Source organism: Chiloscyllium plagiosum, chromosome 2 (genome assembly GCF_004010195.1).
Source record: "Chiloscyllium plagiosum isolate BGI_BamShark_2017 chromosome 2, ASM401019v2, whole genome shotgun sequence".
Taxonomy (NCBI): Eukaryota; Metazoa; Chordata; class Chondrichthyes; order Orectolobiformes; family Hemiscylliidae; genus Chiloscyllium; species Chiloscyllium plagiosum.
The window spans coordinates 119,234,068-119,249,204 of NC_057711.1; the positions used below are offsets into that span (position 1 = coordinate 119,234,068).

General features: G+C 41.5%; 1 protein-coding gene across 15 annotated transcripts in view; it reads right to left on the bottom strand.

Moving 5' to 3' along the window:
• Positions 1 to 412: 412 nt before the first annotated feature.
• The window catches only part of LOC122563516 (MOB kinase activator 3B), a 167,266-nt gene continuing 152,541 nt past the window's right edge, over positions 413 to 15,137 (bottom strand). For all 15 annotated transcript variants that reach the window (XM_043717427.1, XM_043717417.1, XM_043717354.1 and 12 more), the window contains one exon: positions 413 to 7,113. In XM_043717427.1, coding sequence (XP_043573362.1) covers positions 7,084 to 7,113 — 30 coding nt within the window. In that variant the 3' untranslated portion in view covers positions 413 to 7,083. The remainder of the gene's footprint in view (positions 7,114 to 15,137) is intronic.

Genomic DNA, 15,137 nt, shown 5'->3' on the forward strand with positions numbered 1-15,137 from the left:
GTGTCGCCTCTTGGTGTTCTGAAAAGGCTTGCTCTAGTCAACAGAGCAGCCAGATCTGCCATCATGGCTGCCACTTGCCTTTTCTGGACAGGCCGCTACCATTTCTGAAGTGTTTGGCAACTCTAGTTGGACACCAAGCTTGCACCTTGCCCAACTTTGAACAGTGTCACTGACACACACTGAGGACCCAGGATGATCCAGATATTGGATACCTGATCCCACTCTGAAAATCCATCCTTAATGTATGTCCATATTAAGTTTTACCTTCTAACATTACTACACCAGAAACAAAATATACTCTTTAACAGTAAAACAGGGGTTTAGCACACAACATGCCACACTTTTCATGCCAAAACGCAGTAGTTCTTAGCAGTAAAGTTGACATCCAAAATAAAGCACATTGTCACAGAGGTTTAGTTTAAAATAAAATTTTATTTAAGTAGGACATGGGAAAGTAAATTAAATAAACCCCTCTTAATCAACACCTCAACTAAATACAAATCAACTTTGTGTGATTCAATAGAACTGAATGTAAAAAAAATCCAATCGCTTTGTTCTAAATGCAGAAACATCTCGATTTTAATCACAATTAATCAAAATGAAAACGTAATCAATGAGTAGATCTCCTGATTTTTGGATTTCAGTTTTGCCAGAGTCAGAATCACAAGTTGTTTGAAGCCTCAGAGCATTTATGAGATTATTGATCAAACTTTAGTTAACTCACCAATATTCTTTTTGAATAATTCATACAATACTTGCAAAGCAGATGGTATTGTTACAAGGGGGACATGTGCATCATTGGCTGCAACCCTCCTCTCTGGAATTCTCTTAAAATATAGCATGGGGCCTAAAGTTTCCAGTTAATACAGAGAGAAGGTTAAATTTCATCTGTGCTAAAGAGGGAATGGATGTGCTATATTAGGATTGCAATATAATAAATGTGGAGATTTTGGGGTTTTATTAAGTGTAATACTATTTCATCCTTCAAGATTAACTTTAGGCTCATTAAAACGTAACTCTAGAATCAGAAGGCTTAAACCTGGAAAGGTATCATCAGCAAGCAAACAAACAAAAAATATTTTGTTATCAAATGTTGATTTCACAAAATATTCCATTTTATCACAGAAAACAAAATTAGTGGTTAAATTCTAGTTTATTACTGGGTCATAGTATCAACATTTAATTTCCAAAGAAAATTTCAAACAGTTTAGTTGCAAAACACAGTTTGCTAACATACATCATGTCTTTGCTGTATGTTCTTACAAACTTCCAGTAATATTTTAGAGAACATGAAGGGGATGAAATTTTCCATTATAATGAAAAGACAAAACTGTAGATTATCTCCATAACTTGCTAACAGAATTGTGAGAGATATACATTTAAAATACAGTAAGTCTTAATTTAAAGTTTTCTTCTTTAACATTGTTTCACTTTTACATCGGTAAGTTAATAGCACGTGTAATTTTGTAGAGCATTGCAAGATTTGTTTTAATGCAGTTTCCAGCATGACCCAATTGGTGCCCCCTCTACCTGACTTCCAGCGTGAGAACTTTCCTCCTCTTCCTCAATCTTCAAGTTGCAGCCTTTCTCTATTCCCAACTTCTCTGTTGTGGCCTCATCTTCATTCCAAACCTACCATATGCAACCTCTTCCCCACTGCAAACATTCTAGCTATGGCCTCTTCTTCCTTTTTGACTTCCCAGTTGAGGCACCTTGCCATTCCCCAACTTTGAGTTGCAGATACTTACTTTTCCAAAACTCATCCATGTATCATTTCCCCCCTCCTCTCACCCTATTTTTTTTTTATGATCTTCACAGCTCGTCTTGTCTCGGTGCTCTTCTCCCAAACCTTTTCTCTCAGCGAGAGTTCAAGAGAGGAAAATGTAGAGTGAAAGCATTTAAAAACGCATGGATTGTAAAAGTCTCAGCATTTTGGAACCATCAGAATGTGCACATCCATGACACTGGAGCTCCATTTAACAATTGAATCTGGATCTTGAAAAGCAGCACATGTCTAGGAAAGGGGAATAGTGCGTTAGTTGATCAAGGATGGGAAACACACTGCAAATTGGAGGTTGGAAATAGGGGACAGGCCACATCTTGAAGGTTGAGGAGCAGGGACAGATTGCAGTGACTTGCAGAATCAGGGAGCAGGAGGTTTCAGATGCAGCATGGCCAGTGTGGATGAGGCACTGTAAGTGGAAAGTTGCACTTTTATTCTATATCTGTAAACCTATTTAAGTCTCAAAAGTTTGATTTACCAAATTAGGAATATGACAATATAAAATATTCCAACTTACAGGGTGTAATGTTTTAATATCTGCTCTTTTCTGATAAGGATGATTCTACAGAACATGTGATGGTTCATGTTTCACTTAATATCAGTGTTTTCAGGAACATATCCATAACTTTAAGTGAAGACTTACTGTTTGTGGAACAAAAACAGAAAATAAAAATCCTACGAAGACTCAGCAGGTCAGGTAACATCTGTGAAGAAAGAGATAGCTTCATGATCTCTGTCTCACCCACTATTTCCAGATATTTTTGCTTTTATTTCAGATTTTCAGCATCCAAGGTTTTTGATTGAAGAGAACTTGTATTTACATCATGCTTTTCATAACCACATAGAGTCCCAAAACAGATTACCAATTAAATACTTTATTAATTGCAAGGAGCAACAAGCATTCTCCTTGTATCATTCAAAAACTTTCAGCCTCACCACACTCTTTAAACATTTCTATTGTCATCTACTTGGTTAAGCCTTCTCAGAATCAATCATAGAATGGTAAAAGTCTTGACACAATGTATGGATCAGCTAAAATCTTAAGTTCAATAAATAAGCATTGTACTGGATAAATCTCAAGTTGATCTTAAAGCATCTGTTGCTCCTTATCACTGTAAAGAACAGAACATAAACAAATAAGTCAAAATCATTTTTTTTTCTGATTAGTGAGTGGATTATTATTGATTCAAATGAGTGTAGTGAAGGAAAGTCACCATCTTAGCAAATGTCTGCTGGTGGCTTCCAAGAATGCTTTCGGTATGGCTTGACCATCATTCCCACAGAGCTAGCCTTAGAAACTACTTCCAACTAGACCACTTGGAAATCAGTGTGTAAGAAGTCTGATGACCAAACATAATTGCAGCTTACCATGTTGCAATATCTTTTTTTTACAATGGACTTGCTGGCTTACCGAGTTTTTGTTCAGCTTTGGCTGGTACAGAATATGTAATTGGCAGCGATGATTTGTCTAATGATTTCCATCATCTGGTTGCATTCTTACAGCCACCTTTCAGTCTGCCATTCCAATTGTTTCAGCATGCTGAAAAACTAATTTCCTCAGCATAAAGCTGTTTCTTAGAATGTACCTAGAAATAGCCACTTAATGCACTTTCAGAACTTTGAGAAAACATGGCAGGTTGGTTAGCAAATTAGAAATGTTCAGGATTTTGAGTCCTTGGCATCATAGTTTAAAAGTTGACTAAAAGATAGGAAACACAGGGAAGGCATAGCTGGGCAGTTCATAGGTTAGAGAAAAGTTCAAAGTGTTGTTTCCCAGAGATCAGTGTCAGGACATTTTCTGATTTATATAAATGACTTGGAGATGGGTGCCAACAGGACGATGCTGATTGACTTCAGAGTGACAATGGCAAGTTGGCCAAATGGACACTCACCTTGCAGATGAATTTCAGTGCAGAAAAATGGGAACTAATGCCTTTTAGTAGAAAGAACAATACAGACTCAATCATGCAACTTTAAGGTGAGTTCAGGAGCAGAGGGATCTCAGAGTTCACATGCATAATCCTTTTAGGGTAGCCAGGCGAATGGAAACAGTTGTTAAGAAGGCTTATAGGATCCTTGGGTTTATCAATAGAGGCATAGAGTATAAAAGCAAAGAAGTGATGCTCTACCTCTACAAATCATTAGTCAGACCACATTTGGAGTATTGTGTTCAGTTCTGAGCACCTTATTTCAGAAAGGACATTAAAGCCCTGAAGGGAATGCAAAGGAGATTTACAAGAATGATATCAGGAATGAGGGATTTTACATATAAGGCAAGATTAGAGAAATTAGGTCATTCTCCTTGGAGCAGAGAAGCTTGAGTGGTGACTTTACTGAGATGTTCAAAGTTATTAACAATTCTGACAGGGTAAAGAAGGATATTCTGTTTCCACTATTTTTTATGTCAATAACTAAAAGTAGTAACTTTCTCCTCCTCTCATTCCTATCTGTCTTGTTGACAGTCTTGAAATTGTGACCTCTCATAATTAACAGATCAACTAATGGAAACAGAATATCCTTCTTTATGTAGAGAGTTGTTAGGATCTTGAATTTGCTGTCTGGAAGAGAGGCAGAGGCAGATCCATAGGAGATTTCAAAAGAGAACTACATATATATTTGAAAGTGATGAAGTTAGAGGGCTTTGGAGATAAGGCTGGTGAATGGGACTAGCTGGGTAGCTCTTTCAGGAGCTGGTGCACACATGATGGGTTGAATGGGCTCCTTCTGTACTGCAGATTCTATGATTCTATGAATTTAAAGGTAAGAAGCACTATGAAGCAAATCTAAATTCTATTGAGATTTTACAAAATACTGACAGCTCAAAGCTCAAATTTTTACATCTCTTATTCATTCTGAGTCTATGCTATCCAAGTGATAACAGGAATGTCTTCTTTGTGATTATAAAGCTCCATTTAATACTGAATGCTACTTGAATGTAGCTGGTAAGGAAAATCACTGACATCTAAGACTGTGAGACAATGAGAAATAGTGGCATATGAAGCTGTTTGACTTAACGCTGTGGAATAATGGGAAAGGAACTTGGTTTGAACCAACACATTTAAATTATAAAAGAAAACATTGGAAATCTAAAATGAAAACTGATAATACTGAAAACCCTCAGTCAGCCAAGCAGCATCTGTGAAGAGAGGAAGGTAGGATTAACCTTTCAGTTCACTGACTACCTATCAGAACCAGAAATAAAGCAGACCAACAGCTTGTGAGGAAGAAAGTGAAAATATTCAGATAGATTTTATTAACCTGGCTGGCATTCTGAGATCGGAATGAATGCTCCAATATGGCCATCAAATTGCCCCTCACACACCACTCGCACATGGTCCATGATGTCAGCTGGTCATAACAGATTGCGAGAGTGTCCGTACATTCATCGCTGATGTCACCGCGGTCTGTGCACAGTAATATCAGCACCTGCACATACACTGATGCCACCCACTGTGCGTCCTTTCTGGAGCAACTGTTGAGGAAGGGACTGATGGCAAGGCAATGGGAAGACTGGAGGACAAGACGCCAGGCGAACTGGAGGCAAGACAACTAGGGAGATTGTGGTGGGGTGGGGTTCGGAGTGTCAAGGAAGCTGGGGTGAAGTGGAGCAACCCATCCCCTGCTGAGCAACTATCTGCCATTGTGTGAAGGGCAGTGGACAGGCTCTGTACCAAACGGTATTTAGAGCACACGCAGTGTAAGTCCTGGTGGTGGACAGTTGCTTGTTTGTCAGATCCATAGTCAGTGAGTTTCTGGCTAGGTGGACAGAACATCTGGATTGGACAGCATGTAGGTCACATACTCTGGAAAATAACTCAAAACAGAAAACGCAGAATAGGTTCCTGGCAGCAATGGGCACTGTGTCACCTCGTGGCGGTGTTCATAATAAACTCAGCCCTTCTCAGATTAAGTGATGATGTGAGTGAGGTGTACAAAACATTAAAAGGATTCAATAGGCTAGACATTTAGAAACAATGTCTCCTATTGCATAAATTGTAAAACAGTAAATAGATCCAGAAAAATAAAAGGATTGGAAGTAGGGAAATATGGAAAATTCAATTAAAGCCAAGAGGACTTGAGTGGACTGGGAGTGTGCTTGAAATGAAAAGGGAAAAGGTGAACTGATGTTGAACTACTTTTTCAATAGACCTCTAGGTTTGATTCCCTTTGCTGTGTTAGGTTGGTTAATGTGCACTGGAGCAGGAATAGAAGCTTCAATTAACCTCACGCTAAGTAAGGAACCAGAATCCCTGCCTCTAATTATTGTAGCCTGTGGAAACTGCATACCTATGTCAAGAATGCGTATGACAGAATTATTGTCACCCATCATTTCAGACTGCTCTTAGCTGCTGAATCTTAAGTATCAGATTTTTAACGGCAAGAGTTATGTGGCTGAATGGGAAACCATTTGCTGCAGTGTACCCTGAGGTCTGTGGGATTTTAGCTGTTGGGCCTGGTCTGCTAGAGACTCCCACCTGGACATGATGGGAAGCCTGAGCTGGATGGTGGGCAGAAGAGAGATTTCAGGCAACAGCAAACAACCCCTGGCAAACAGGTCAGTATAGGAAGGAGAATAAGAACTACATGCCAGTGAGCACATCAGAATAAAGGAGAATAATAGTGAGAAAAAGAATGCTAATTTCAGAATGCTAATTTCACTGTCCTTTAGCATTGAGGGGTGACATGAAACTAAGCGAGTATACTGGGTTTGCCTCAGAGTTTCGAGCTAGTAAATAGTTCTGTCAACTCCAATCTCTTCAAATCTGCTACTTTGTGCACCCAATTCAAAAAGGAAACTTTCATCTGATCATGAAGGTAGATAGATTTAAAGGCAGACATAGAAAAAGAGAGTTTTTGAGTTTACTGCAGGACTCAGTCTCTCTCACTGATCATGTTATGATGATAGGTATGGGCTATTAACTATGCCCTAAATAAAACTATTATCAGCTGTCAGACTGAAGTCTGTTAAACAATACATACTGATGCACTGGATTGTATATACCACTTGCAGGCAGTGATCCAGTTTAAGTCAAAAGCTGGACTGTTGAAAAATTAAAAGGGAACAAGCAGTTTAAAATTACAGAGTGCTTTTCATAATACCAGTTCGAGACAATGTTTTCAGTATTCAGACATTTTACCAACACAAATACACAAAAATTGCCTGAGGTTGCTGTTGGGCTTTATCTGTCTTTGAAGTATTAGTCCCAGTGATGCTGATGCAAGCAGAGGAGACAGCTGATGTATTGCTTGCAGGTTGATGCTTGCTGGGTTCTGTAGTTAACTGGAATCTCTATAACCATTTAGTGGCATATCCGCGATGTCATCTCTTTCTGAAAACCAGAAGAAAGACATTTTATGACTTAAAACATTGATTATAAATTGAACAAAGTTTTCTGTGCAGTTGAATTAATGAACCTTGGGAGACCAAACAAATCCAATTTGAACAACGTCTACGAGATCATTAACATAGAATCACAATAAAAAGGTGTCAGTATTTCCCCCTCCAACTCTATTTTGATTTAATCCCTGCCCTCCCCTTCACTGTTTGATCACACAGCATTGCTCTTTGATGTGAAGGGCACTGCTTGTCACAGGCTATTCGGGTATTTCCATTCTTCCTGGTGGTGGAAATTTGAATAAAGATTCGTGCACCTTGTGTCTTTCACAAGAATAGAGAAAAAAAGAACAAAAGAAATAAAAAGGTGTCGGTCTGCAATTTCAATACTATTCAAGAATAAAGTGTTCATTTTCAATATTCACCTGCACTGGAACAGAAATTAGTGAAGCCACACATGAGAAGGGGGTACCAGATTTGAGCTCCACCCTGTGTAGAGTTGAGGATTTTCATCCACTGTCTTTAACATTCATTTCCTTCATAAAAGATACATAGTGGCAGCAATGTGTATTGTCCACAAGACACAATACAATACCTGACCAAAGCTCCTTCAACAGCACATTGAAACCTACAACTTTTGCCACCTAGAATAAAAGGCAGCTGATGCACGAAGAATTCCCCTCCAAATCATACACTAATCTGACATGGGACTACATTGTCAGTCCTCCCATTCTGGGTCAGAATCCTGGAATTTCACCCCCAAAGTCAGGGTGTACAGCATCATATGAAGGAGTTCAAGAAGTCAGTTTACCACAACCTTCTCAGGACAAAGAGATGACACATAAAAACAGACCTATCCAGTTATATCTTGATCCCATGAACAAATAAAAATAAGTGCTGAATATTATGACAATGCAGGGTTTCCTCACTATGGCATCAGCCTATATAAGTACTTGGTTTCTGGAGTTGGACTTGAACCATCTCAGGAACTGAGCACACACAAGAGATATGTTAGGCTGAGAAAAGAAGAATGGCTATCTGGTCACTGGAAGCAGAGGAGGTGCTGGTAAGAGACCACTAAGTAGCTTGGAGGGAATTGAATTGGAAACAGAAAAAGAACATGATTTTATAATTCCATAATACAGCTACTAAATAATAACTTAGCATAATAGGTCTTTTATCACAGAACCCTAGAAATGTACAGCACAGAAAAAATGGCATTCAGTACGGTTGTGCCAGTAATAACTCCTTCCGAAATCAATAACGCTTTATCCTGCATTCCCACTTTTTGTCCATAAGCCTGTATGTCCTTCATCCTCAAGAACGTGTCCAACTCCCTTTATAATATTGTTTATGGAGTCAGCTCCCACCAGCACTTTTGTTTAAGAATTTCAGCAACTCTCTGAGGGAATATCAATTTCTCCATATGTTGGATGACCATCTCAAGTCCTCCACCAACTCAGCTGCCCTTAGGCCTATTGAGGACTAGTTCTTAGCTATTTAAAGCTCTCAATCCACCTTCCTGCCATACATATCTGAACAATGCAGATGGGTGAAGGTGCAAAGCCACTTTTACAACATAGTTGGAAGTGTGAAATAAATGGGAGAGGAAAGTATATATCATTCAGGAGAGGCATCCTGTGTCCTGTGTACATTGCTAAACTCCTTTGTTCCACCCTGTCCAGCCTTTAAAACCGACTCTCCCATGTACCTATATTTCCTCCTCTGGGTGCCTGACTCCTTTCCACCTAGAAGTTCCTGGGATCAACCTCGGTCCAACAACATCACAGCCTCCTATTGAGTTCTGGTGCTGCTGGGACAGTGAAAGCTGCCAGTCAGTCAGATTTACTGACAGTAATTGCAAGTGGGACTTCCTATCCACTGAGACCCAGAAATCCAACTTAAATTTAAGGCCGTCACCATGCCCCTTTTCTGACCCGATCCAGTGTGTTAATAGTTAGACAGTTTGGAAATGAATGCAGACCTTCATCACTCTACTAGATATTTTCCAATGACTTTATATCATTGACCCAAAGGAAATAGTTTATTTTCTCTATCTATCAAAACCTCTCATCGTCGCTGTGCTGCCACTACATGTAGGGCTGTGTTAACCTTTTAACAACTGGTGAGAGTAGGTGAGCTGTTGAAATTAGCTATTTACAGAAGTGAAAGCAAGTGTCTGGCTTTACGGGGCTGTGGTCAAAGCTGACTGTAGCCTTGCTCCAAATTGATTGTGCAAAGATGTTTGTGGATTTCTATCACTACCCAGCTGGTGGAGCTCAAACCATGAGCAATTTCGCATCATGAAGAAAATATGTCTTCAAAACTTTCAATCCTGCTTTTAAGGACATTCACTTATTTTTCAACAAAAGGTAAAATGCTTTTACAATGAGAGTTAAAATTAGATGCTGTAAATACCTGAAGGATAATGTAATGCACAACTAGGAATTCAAATAAAGAATAAATGTGAAAACAGATCTTTAGCAACTGTGGAAAAGAACAGCTGAAGTTTGGAGGTGGACTGTTCAAACTAAGAGGAGAGATAAGCAAGTAAAGTAATACAGGTTCCAAGAAAAGGGGTGCAGACCAGTAACATTAAACTACCCATTCTCTCTACAACTGGGTAGCACCTCCTCAGTACTGATCCTCCAACAGTATAGCCCTCCCTTACTATTGTAATTCCAATGATACAGCATTCCTTCAGTAGTTATTCTCCAGTATTGCAGCACACCTCAGTACTGACCCCCACAACAGTGTAACATGCCTTTAGTCCTGACAACACAGACAGTGCAGCACACAGTTAGTCCTGACCATTCAACAGTGCAGTACACTCTAAGCATTGACCCTCCGACAGTGCAGCACACCCTCGGCACTGAGCCTCCAACAGTGCAGCACACCCTCGGCACTGAGCCTCCGACAGTGCAGCACACCCTCGGCACTGAGCCTCCGACAGTATAGCACACCCTCGACACAGCCTCTAACAGTGCAGCATGCACCCAGCACTGAACCTCTGACGTGCAGCACACCCTCGGCGCTGAGCCTCCGACAGTATAGCACGCCCTCGGCACTGAGCCTCCAACAGTGCAGCACGCCCTCGGCACTGAGCCTCCGACAGTATAGCACGCCCTCGGCACTGAGCCTCCAAAAGTACAGCACGCCCTCGGCACTGAGCCTCCAACAGTACAGCACGCCCTCGGCACTGAACCTCTGACAGTGCAGCATACCCTCGGCATTGATTCTCTAATATCATAGCAGCCCTTCAATACTGACCCTCTGACAGTGTGGCACTTCCTCAGAACCGATATTCTGACAGTGGGGCACTCTCTGAGTTCTGGCCCTAATTGATAGAGCACACGCACTCAGTACATCTTCTGGAATGGGCGAAAGTGAAGACTGCAGATGCTGGAGATTAGAGTCGAGAGTGTGGTGCTGGAAAAGCACAGCAGGTCAGGCAGCATCCGGGGAGCAGGAAAATCAACGTCTCGGGCAAAAGTCCTTCATCAGGAATATGATTTCATCTTCTGGAATATCAGCCTAGATTGTGGTGCTCAAGTCCTGGAGGTGATTTGTAAGATCAAGTGAGAGTGCTACCAAGTGAGTCACAGCTGACGCACTGGGCTGCATTTTCCTGGGGGGATCCCAGCCCATTGGCAGGGTGTCATGGATGGAGACTGGGGTCTGTCTGCTCTCGAAGGGATCCTTAAAACCAGGACGACAATTGTTTTGGAGGGGGCCTCCTAAATGTGCACTTCCACATTCAAAAGTAGGGGGAGTTTGGGGGAGTGTTGGCAGGATGAACCTCTGATTGGATCCAATCAGAGGACTCACAGATCAAGAGCCCTGACAACCCCACTGAGGGAGGTGGACTGAGAGAGTTCAGGGAGAATGGGAATACCTCAGTATTCTTTGAAGTGTGGTCTGAATTGAAAGCTATGAGGACTGAAGCCTTAAGGTGCCTTAGACATGTTTTGGCCATGGGAGTGATCTCTCTCTCTCTCTCTCACACACACACACACACACTCTCACACACACTCCATTGAACTGGTTGTCAATTCCTGTAGTGGGGGAGGATCTAATCCTGAACCATCACAAATAGTTGCCAAACTTGGTGGGATGGGCAGTGAATCCTATTCCCTTCACATACCATCTGAGGAAAACTCTTGGTAAGAGGAATGTGACTAAGTATCATTCCAACAGGGACTGCCCCAATTTTCTGACGTTGCTCACAGCCTTCTTTCAAGCCAACCATCATGGGGCTGTGAACATTCAGCCCATTGAAGCCAGCCACAGAATTCTGGTTCAAATCTTGAGTTGATAAACAGCTGGTACAGTGACTAAAGTGGAACTCAAACAATTAACAAAATAAACAATTCACTAACTGGTGTACATTAGTAAGAATGAAAAGGGCAATGGGTGGAAAAAAGTTGTGATCTTTTGAAATAATAAAGTGCATCTGCCCACACAATGACAGACAAAAAGATTGGGTGGTGAGCTTTGTCAAATCATTATAGTTAGTGTGGGCTTTAATTAAAAGCTATGCAGTGCTCTGTTCACCTAATCTTGGAAACCTCAACTGAAACAATCAAGCCTTTCAATTTCTGAACTTCCTGAAGAGAGACAGATCTGACATGTAAGAGTTATAATCTTGGGATAGATCAGTCTTTGATCCATGATAATGAAAACAAAGCATGCAAATATACACAGTTGTTTACCAAGAAAGAAGCTTACCTCTTTTGATGGGCAAGATCTTAAGACTGTGTGGAAGAACTAATTATAAACTGATGCAATATGTGGTATGATGTAAGAAGCTGCTTCACAGTTAAGAGAGATTATGGTGGATTGAAGCAGTACTTCAAACCTTTGTTGCTGGAGTACATTTGTCTTTAACAGGGCTACCTCCTTGACCACTCGTTTCTCTGCCATAACAACCCCTTTGCAATCCCGCTGCCCCCCCGATCTATTTCAACCACACCATCTGTGCTCGATGCGTAGGTATCAGGAGATTTGAAATCAACGATGAGGAGGAAGGAAAGTTTCTGGTTACACTGAGTATCCCACCAGCACTTTTCCATCAAAATGAAAGGGACACTATTCCATTTCATGGAGTAGCTTGATTAAGCGGAGCTGACTGCACTGAAGGCTTCAACTTCAGAAACATAATAATAAATATTTAAATATTTATTTAAAAATCTTGCCAACTCACTGGGTTAGATATGGAAAAACTAAGCAGTAAACCTGCTGATCTCAACTAGGAAACTGGGCCTCTGCGTTCTAGGGCAATATCATGGAAATTAAATGTGCCAGGGAGAATAAAGTAGGTATGTCTTTGGACATATTTCTACTTTATCCATATGGGTTCACCAACTGTCATTACCTTTGAGAAGATGAACCAACTTCTTGAACTGCTGCAGTCTACATAGTGTATGTACACTCAACATGTAGTATTAGAAGAATGGTGTCTTTGTAAACTGATTAAACCTCATTTTATACAGTGAAGAAGGGCTAATGCCCGAAACGTCGATTCTCCTGTTCCCTAGATGCTGCCTGACCTGCTGCGCTTTTCCAGCAACACATTTCCATCTCTGATCTCCAGCATCTGCAGACCTCACTTTCTCCTCAATAGGATATTACTGTCAACGTAGATGTCCGGATGTCAATAAGTAGTAGATGGGTGAGTCGTGAATCTCCTCCTGTATTTTATGGGCGGCAACAAATTTTATGCCTTCAACCAGGGCTGGCATCCTGTTAAGCATGGCGGATCGGACGGATAGCAGCCAAGCAATGGGTGGTGCTGAGGCAAGGTGTGGTCCAGGGGCCTCATGCAAGCAGGCAAATATATAAAACTAAGGCGAAGCTAGAAGGCTATCTGTCTGGGATCATTGTTGGGGTCACTGAAGCAATCTTCCTTACTTGTAGTCTTTTAACTACCTCCTAAATACTACACCTACACTGTTCCTAATGGCCTCATGACGGAGGAGGTTAAATCAAAATGGTTTTCTGGACTCGGCAAGATGCAGCGATTCTGTAGATCTGCTGTGGACAGCTCTGCCTAACAGCCAAGGCATATCAGTGTTTTTTGCCATTCCTGGCCAAGTTATGTGGTGGAATTATTAGTTTAAAACCTTACAGAACACATATTTGTTAATATTTGGGAGTGGGAAGGATGCCAAAGGGAAAAGGAGCGAGCAAACAGCAGCAGGGAGGACCCTCCCCTGCAGCACCTACCACACCAGAGACAGCAGCAGCAGCAGCCTCTCCTGAACCCCCTGGGGACATGGCAGACTCACAGGAATTGCCTGCGGCGGTGGAGCGACTTACCTTGAAAGTTGGGGCTGCGATTGAAGAGATCCGTGGGGAGATTCGTGCCCAGGTCCAACCTATTGCATCCATGCTGCAGAAGCATGAGCAGGAGATCCAGGGCCTTGGGGAGTGGCTGGAGAAGGTGGAGGGTTGAATTACAGCCTTAGAAGCTGCGATGGAGTCCTCATCCAGTCGAATCCAGGTGCTGGAGCGAGAGGTGCTGGCCTTGCAAGACCATATCGATGACCTTGAAAATCAAGGTCGGAGAATAAATCTCTGAATTGTCGGGCTCTCTGAAGGTGAGGAGGGTGAGCAGCCATTCAGCTTCTTTGAAAGTTGGCTGCCGAAGTTTTTGAACCTTCACATCGAGTCCAGCAGGCTGTAGATTGAAAGGGCTTATTGGGTTACAGTGCACAGGTCAGGTCCAGTGCAGTGTCCCCACTTAGTCCTAGTGCACTTCCACTCATATAAGGACAAGCAAAAAGTCATAGAAGCTTCCAGATCCCTGGGAAAAGATCCGCAGGCACTGCTGCACAAGGGGTCAAAAATCATGTTTTTCCAGAATTTCTCTGCAGCTTTAATTTGAAAGAGGAAGTCCTTCGATGAAGTTAAAAAGAGGCTGAGGAACCTGGGCATCCAGTACTCCATGAGGTACCCCGCAGTGCTCCATTTCAGCCGTGAGGACTCAGTTTATACATTTGAGTCAGCGGATAAAGCTAAAAACTGTGTAGACACTTTAAAAAAGACGGATTGGCCTGAGGAATACGGTTAATGTTTATTCTCTTTTCCTTCTTTCCCCATGTTTTCCCGTCTTGTTTTTATTCCTTTCCTCCTCCCTAATAATTCCTTTTTTTTTGGAAAGGGGGAAAGAAACCTTGGTATAAGTTGTTCTTTTTTTTTAATAATTGGTTTTTCTGATGAGAAATTTTGTGGATGTCCTTTGTTGTCTCCCCACTTTTTTCTTTGTTTGTTCTGTTTCTCTTTTTGTCACAAGTAGGGGTGACATGAAGCCAGGGATGGATGGAGTGCTCATCCTGGCTTTGTCTTTTTTTCTGTTGATTTAAGGATCCTCTCCCTGTTTTTTTTCTGGCCTATGGCTGGGGCACAGTCTGGGTTTGAAGGAGCTGTGAAGGAAGGGATGGGTAGGGTCAGTGCCCCCTATGGGCAGGGGGAAGAGTCTTCCATTCAAGGTTTTATAGTTGATTTTCTTTGTAGTTTTTTGGTAGTAATAGTTGTTTATAGTTATGATAGAGTAGTTTTTGTATACATAGTTCTTCGACTCTATGAGTCTTTATTTACTTGTGCTCGGCGCTTTGTAAGCAGGGATCGCCCCCCGAGGGGTTCAATGGTCTTTGAAAGGGGATATGGCTAAGTGTCTTATTAAATGATACAGCTGGAACATTAAGGGAAGTCATTTGCCTGTTAAAAGGAAAAAAAGTGCTTTCTAGCCTTAAGAGGGAAAAGGTTGATATCGCTTTATTGCAGGAAACCCATCTTGATGATGAGGAACACCTGAAATTACAACAGGGGGATAATGACAGGGTATTCTCTTCATCCTTTACTAGTAAAAGTAGGGGATTGGTGGTACTTATTCAGAAAAATCTTCCATTCACATTATTAGAGCAAGTGAAAGATGAACAGGGATGGTTTGTGATACCTAAAGCCCTGATACATGGGGAGGAATATGGCATGTTAAATGTCTACTGTCCTCTGGCGCAT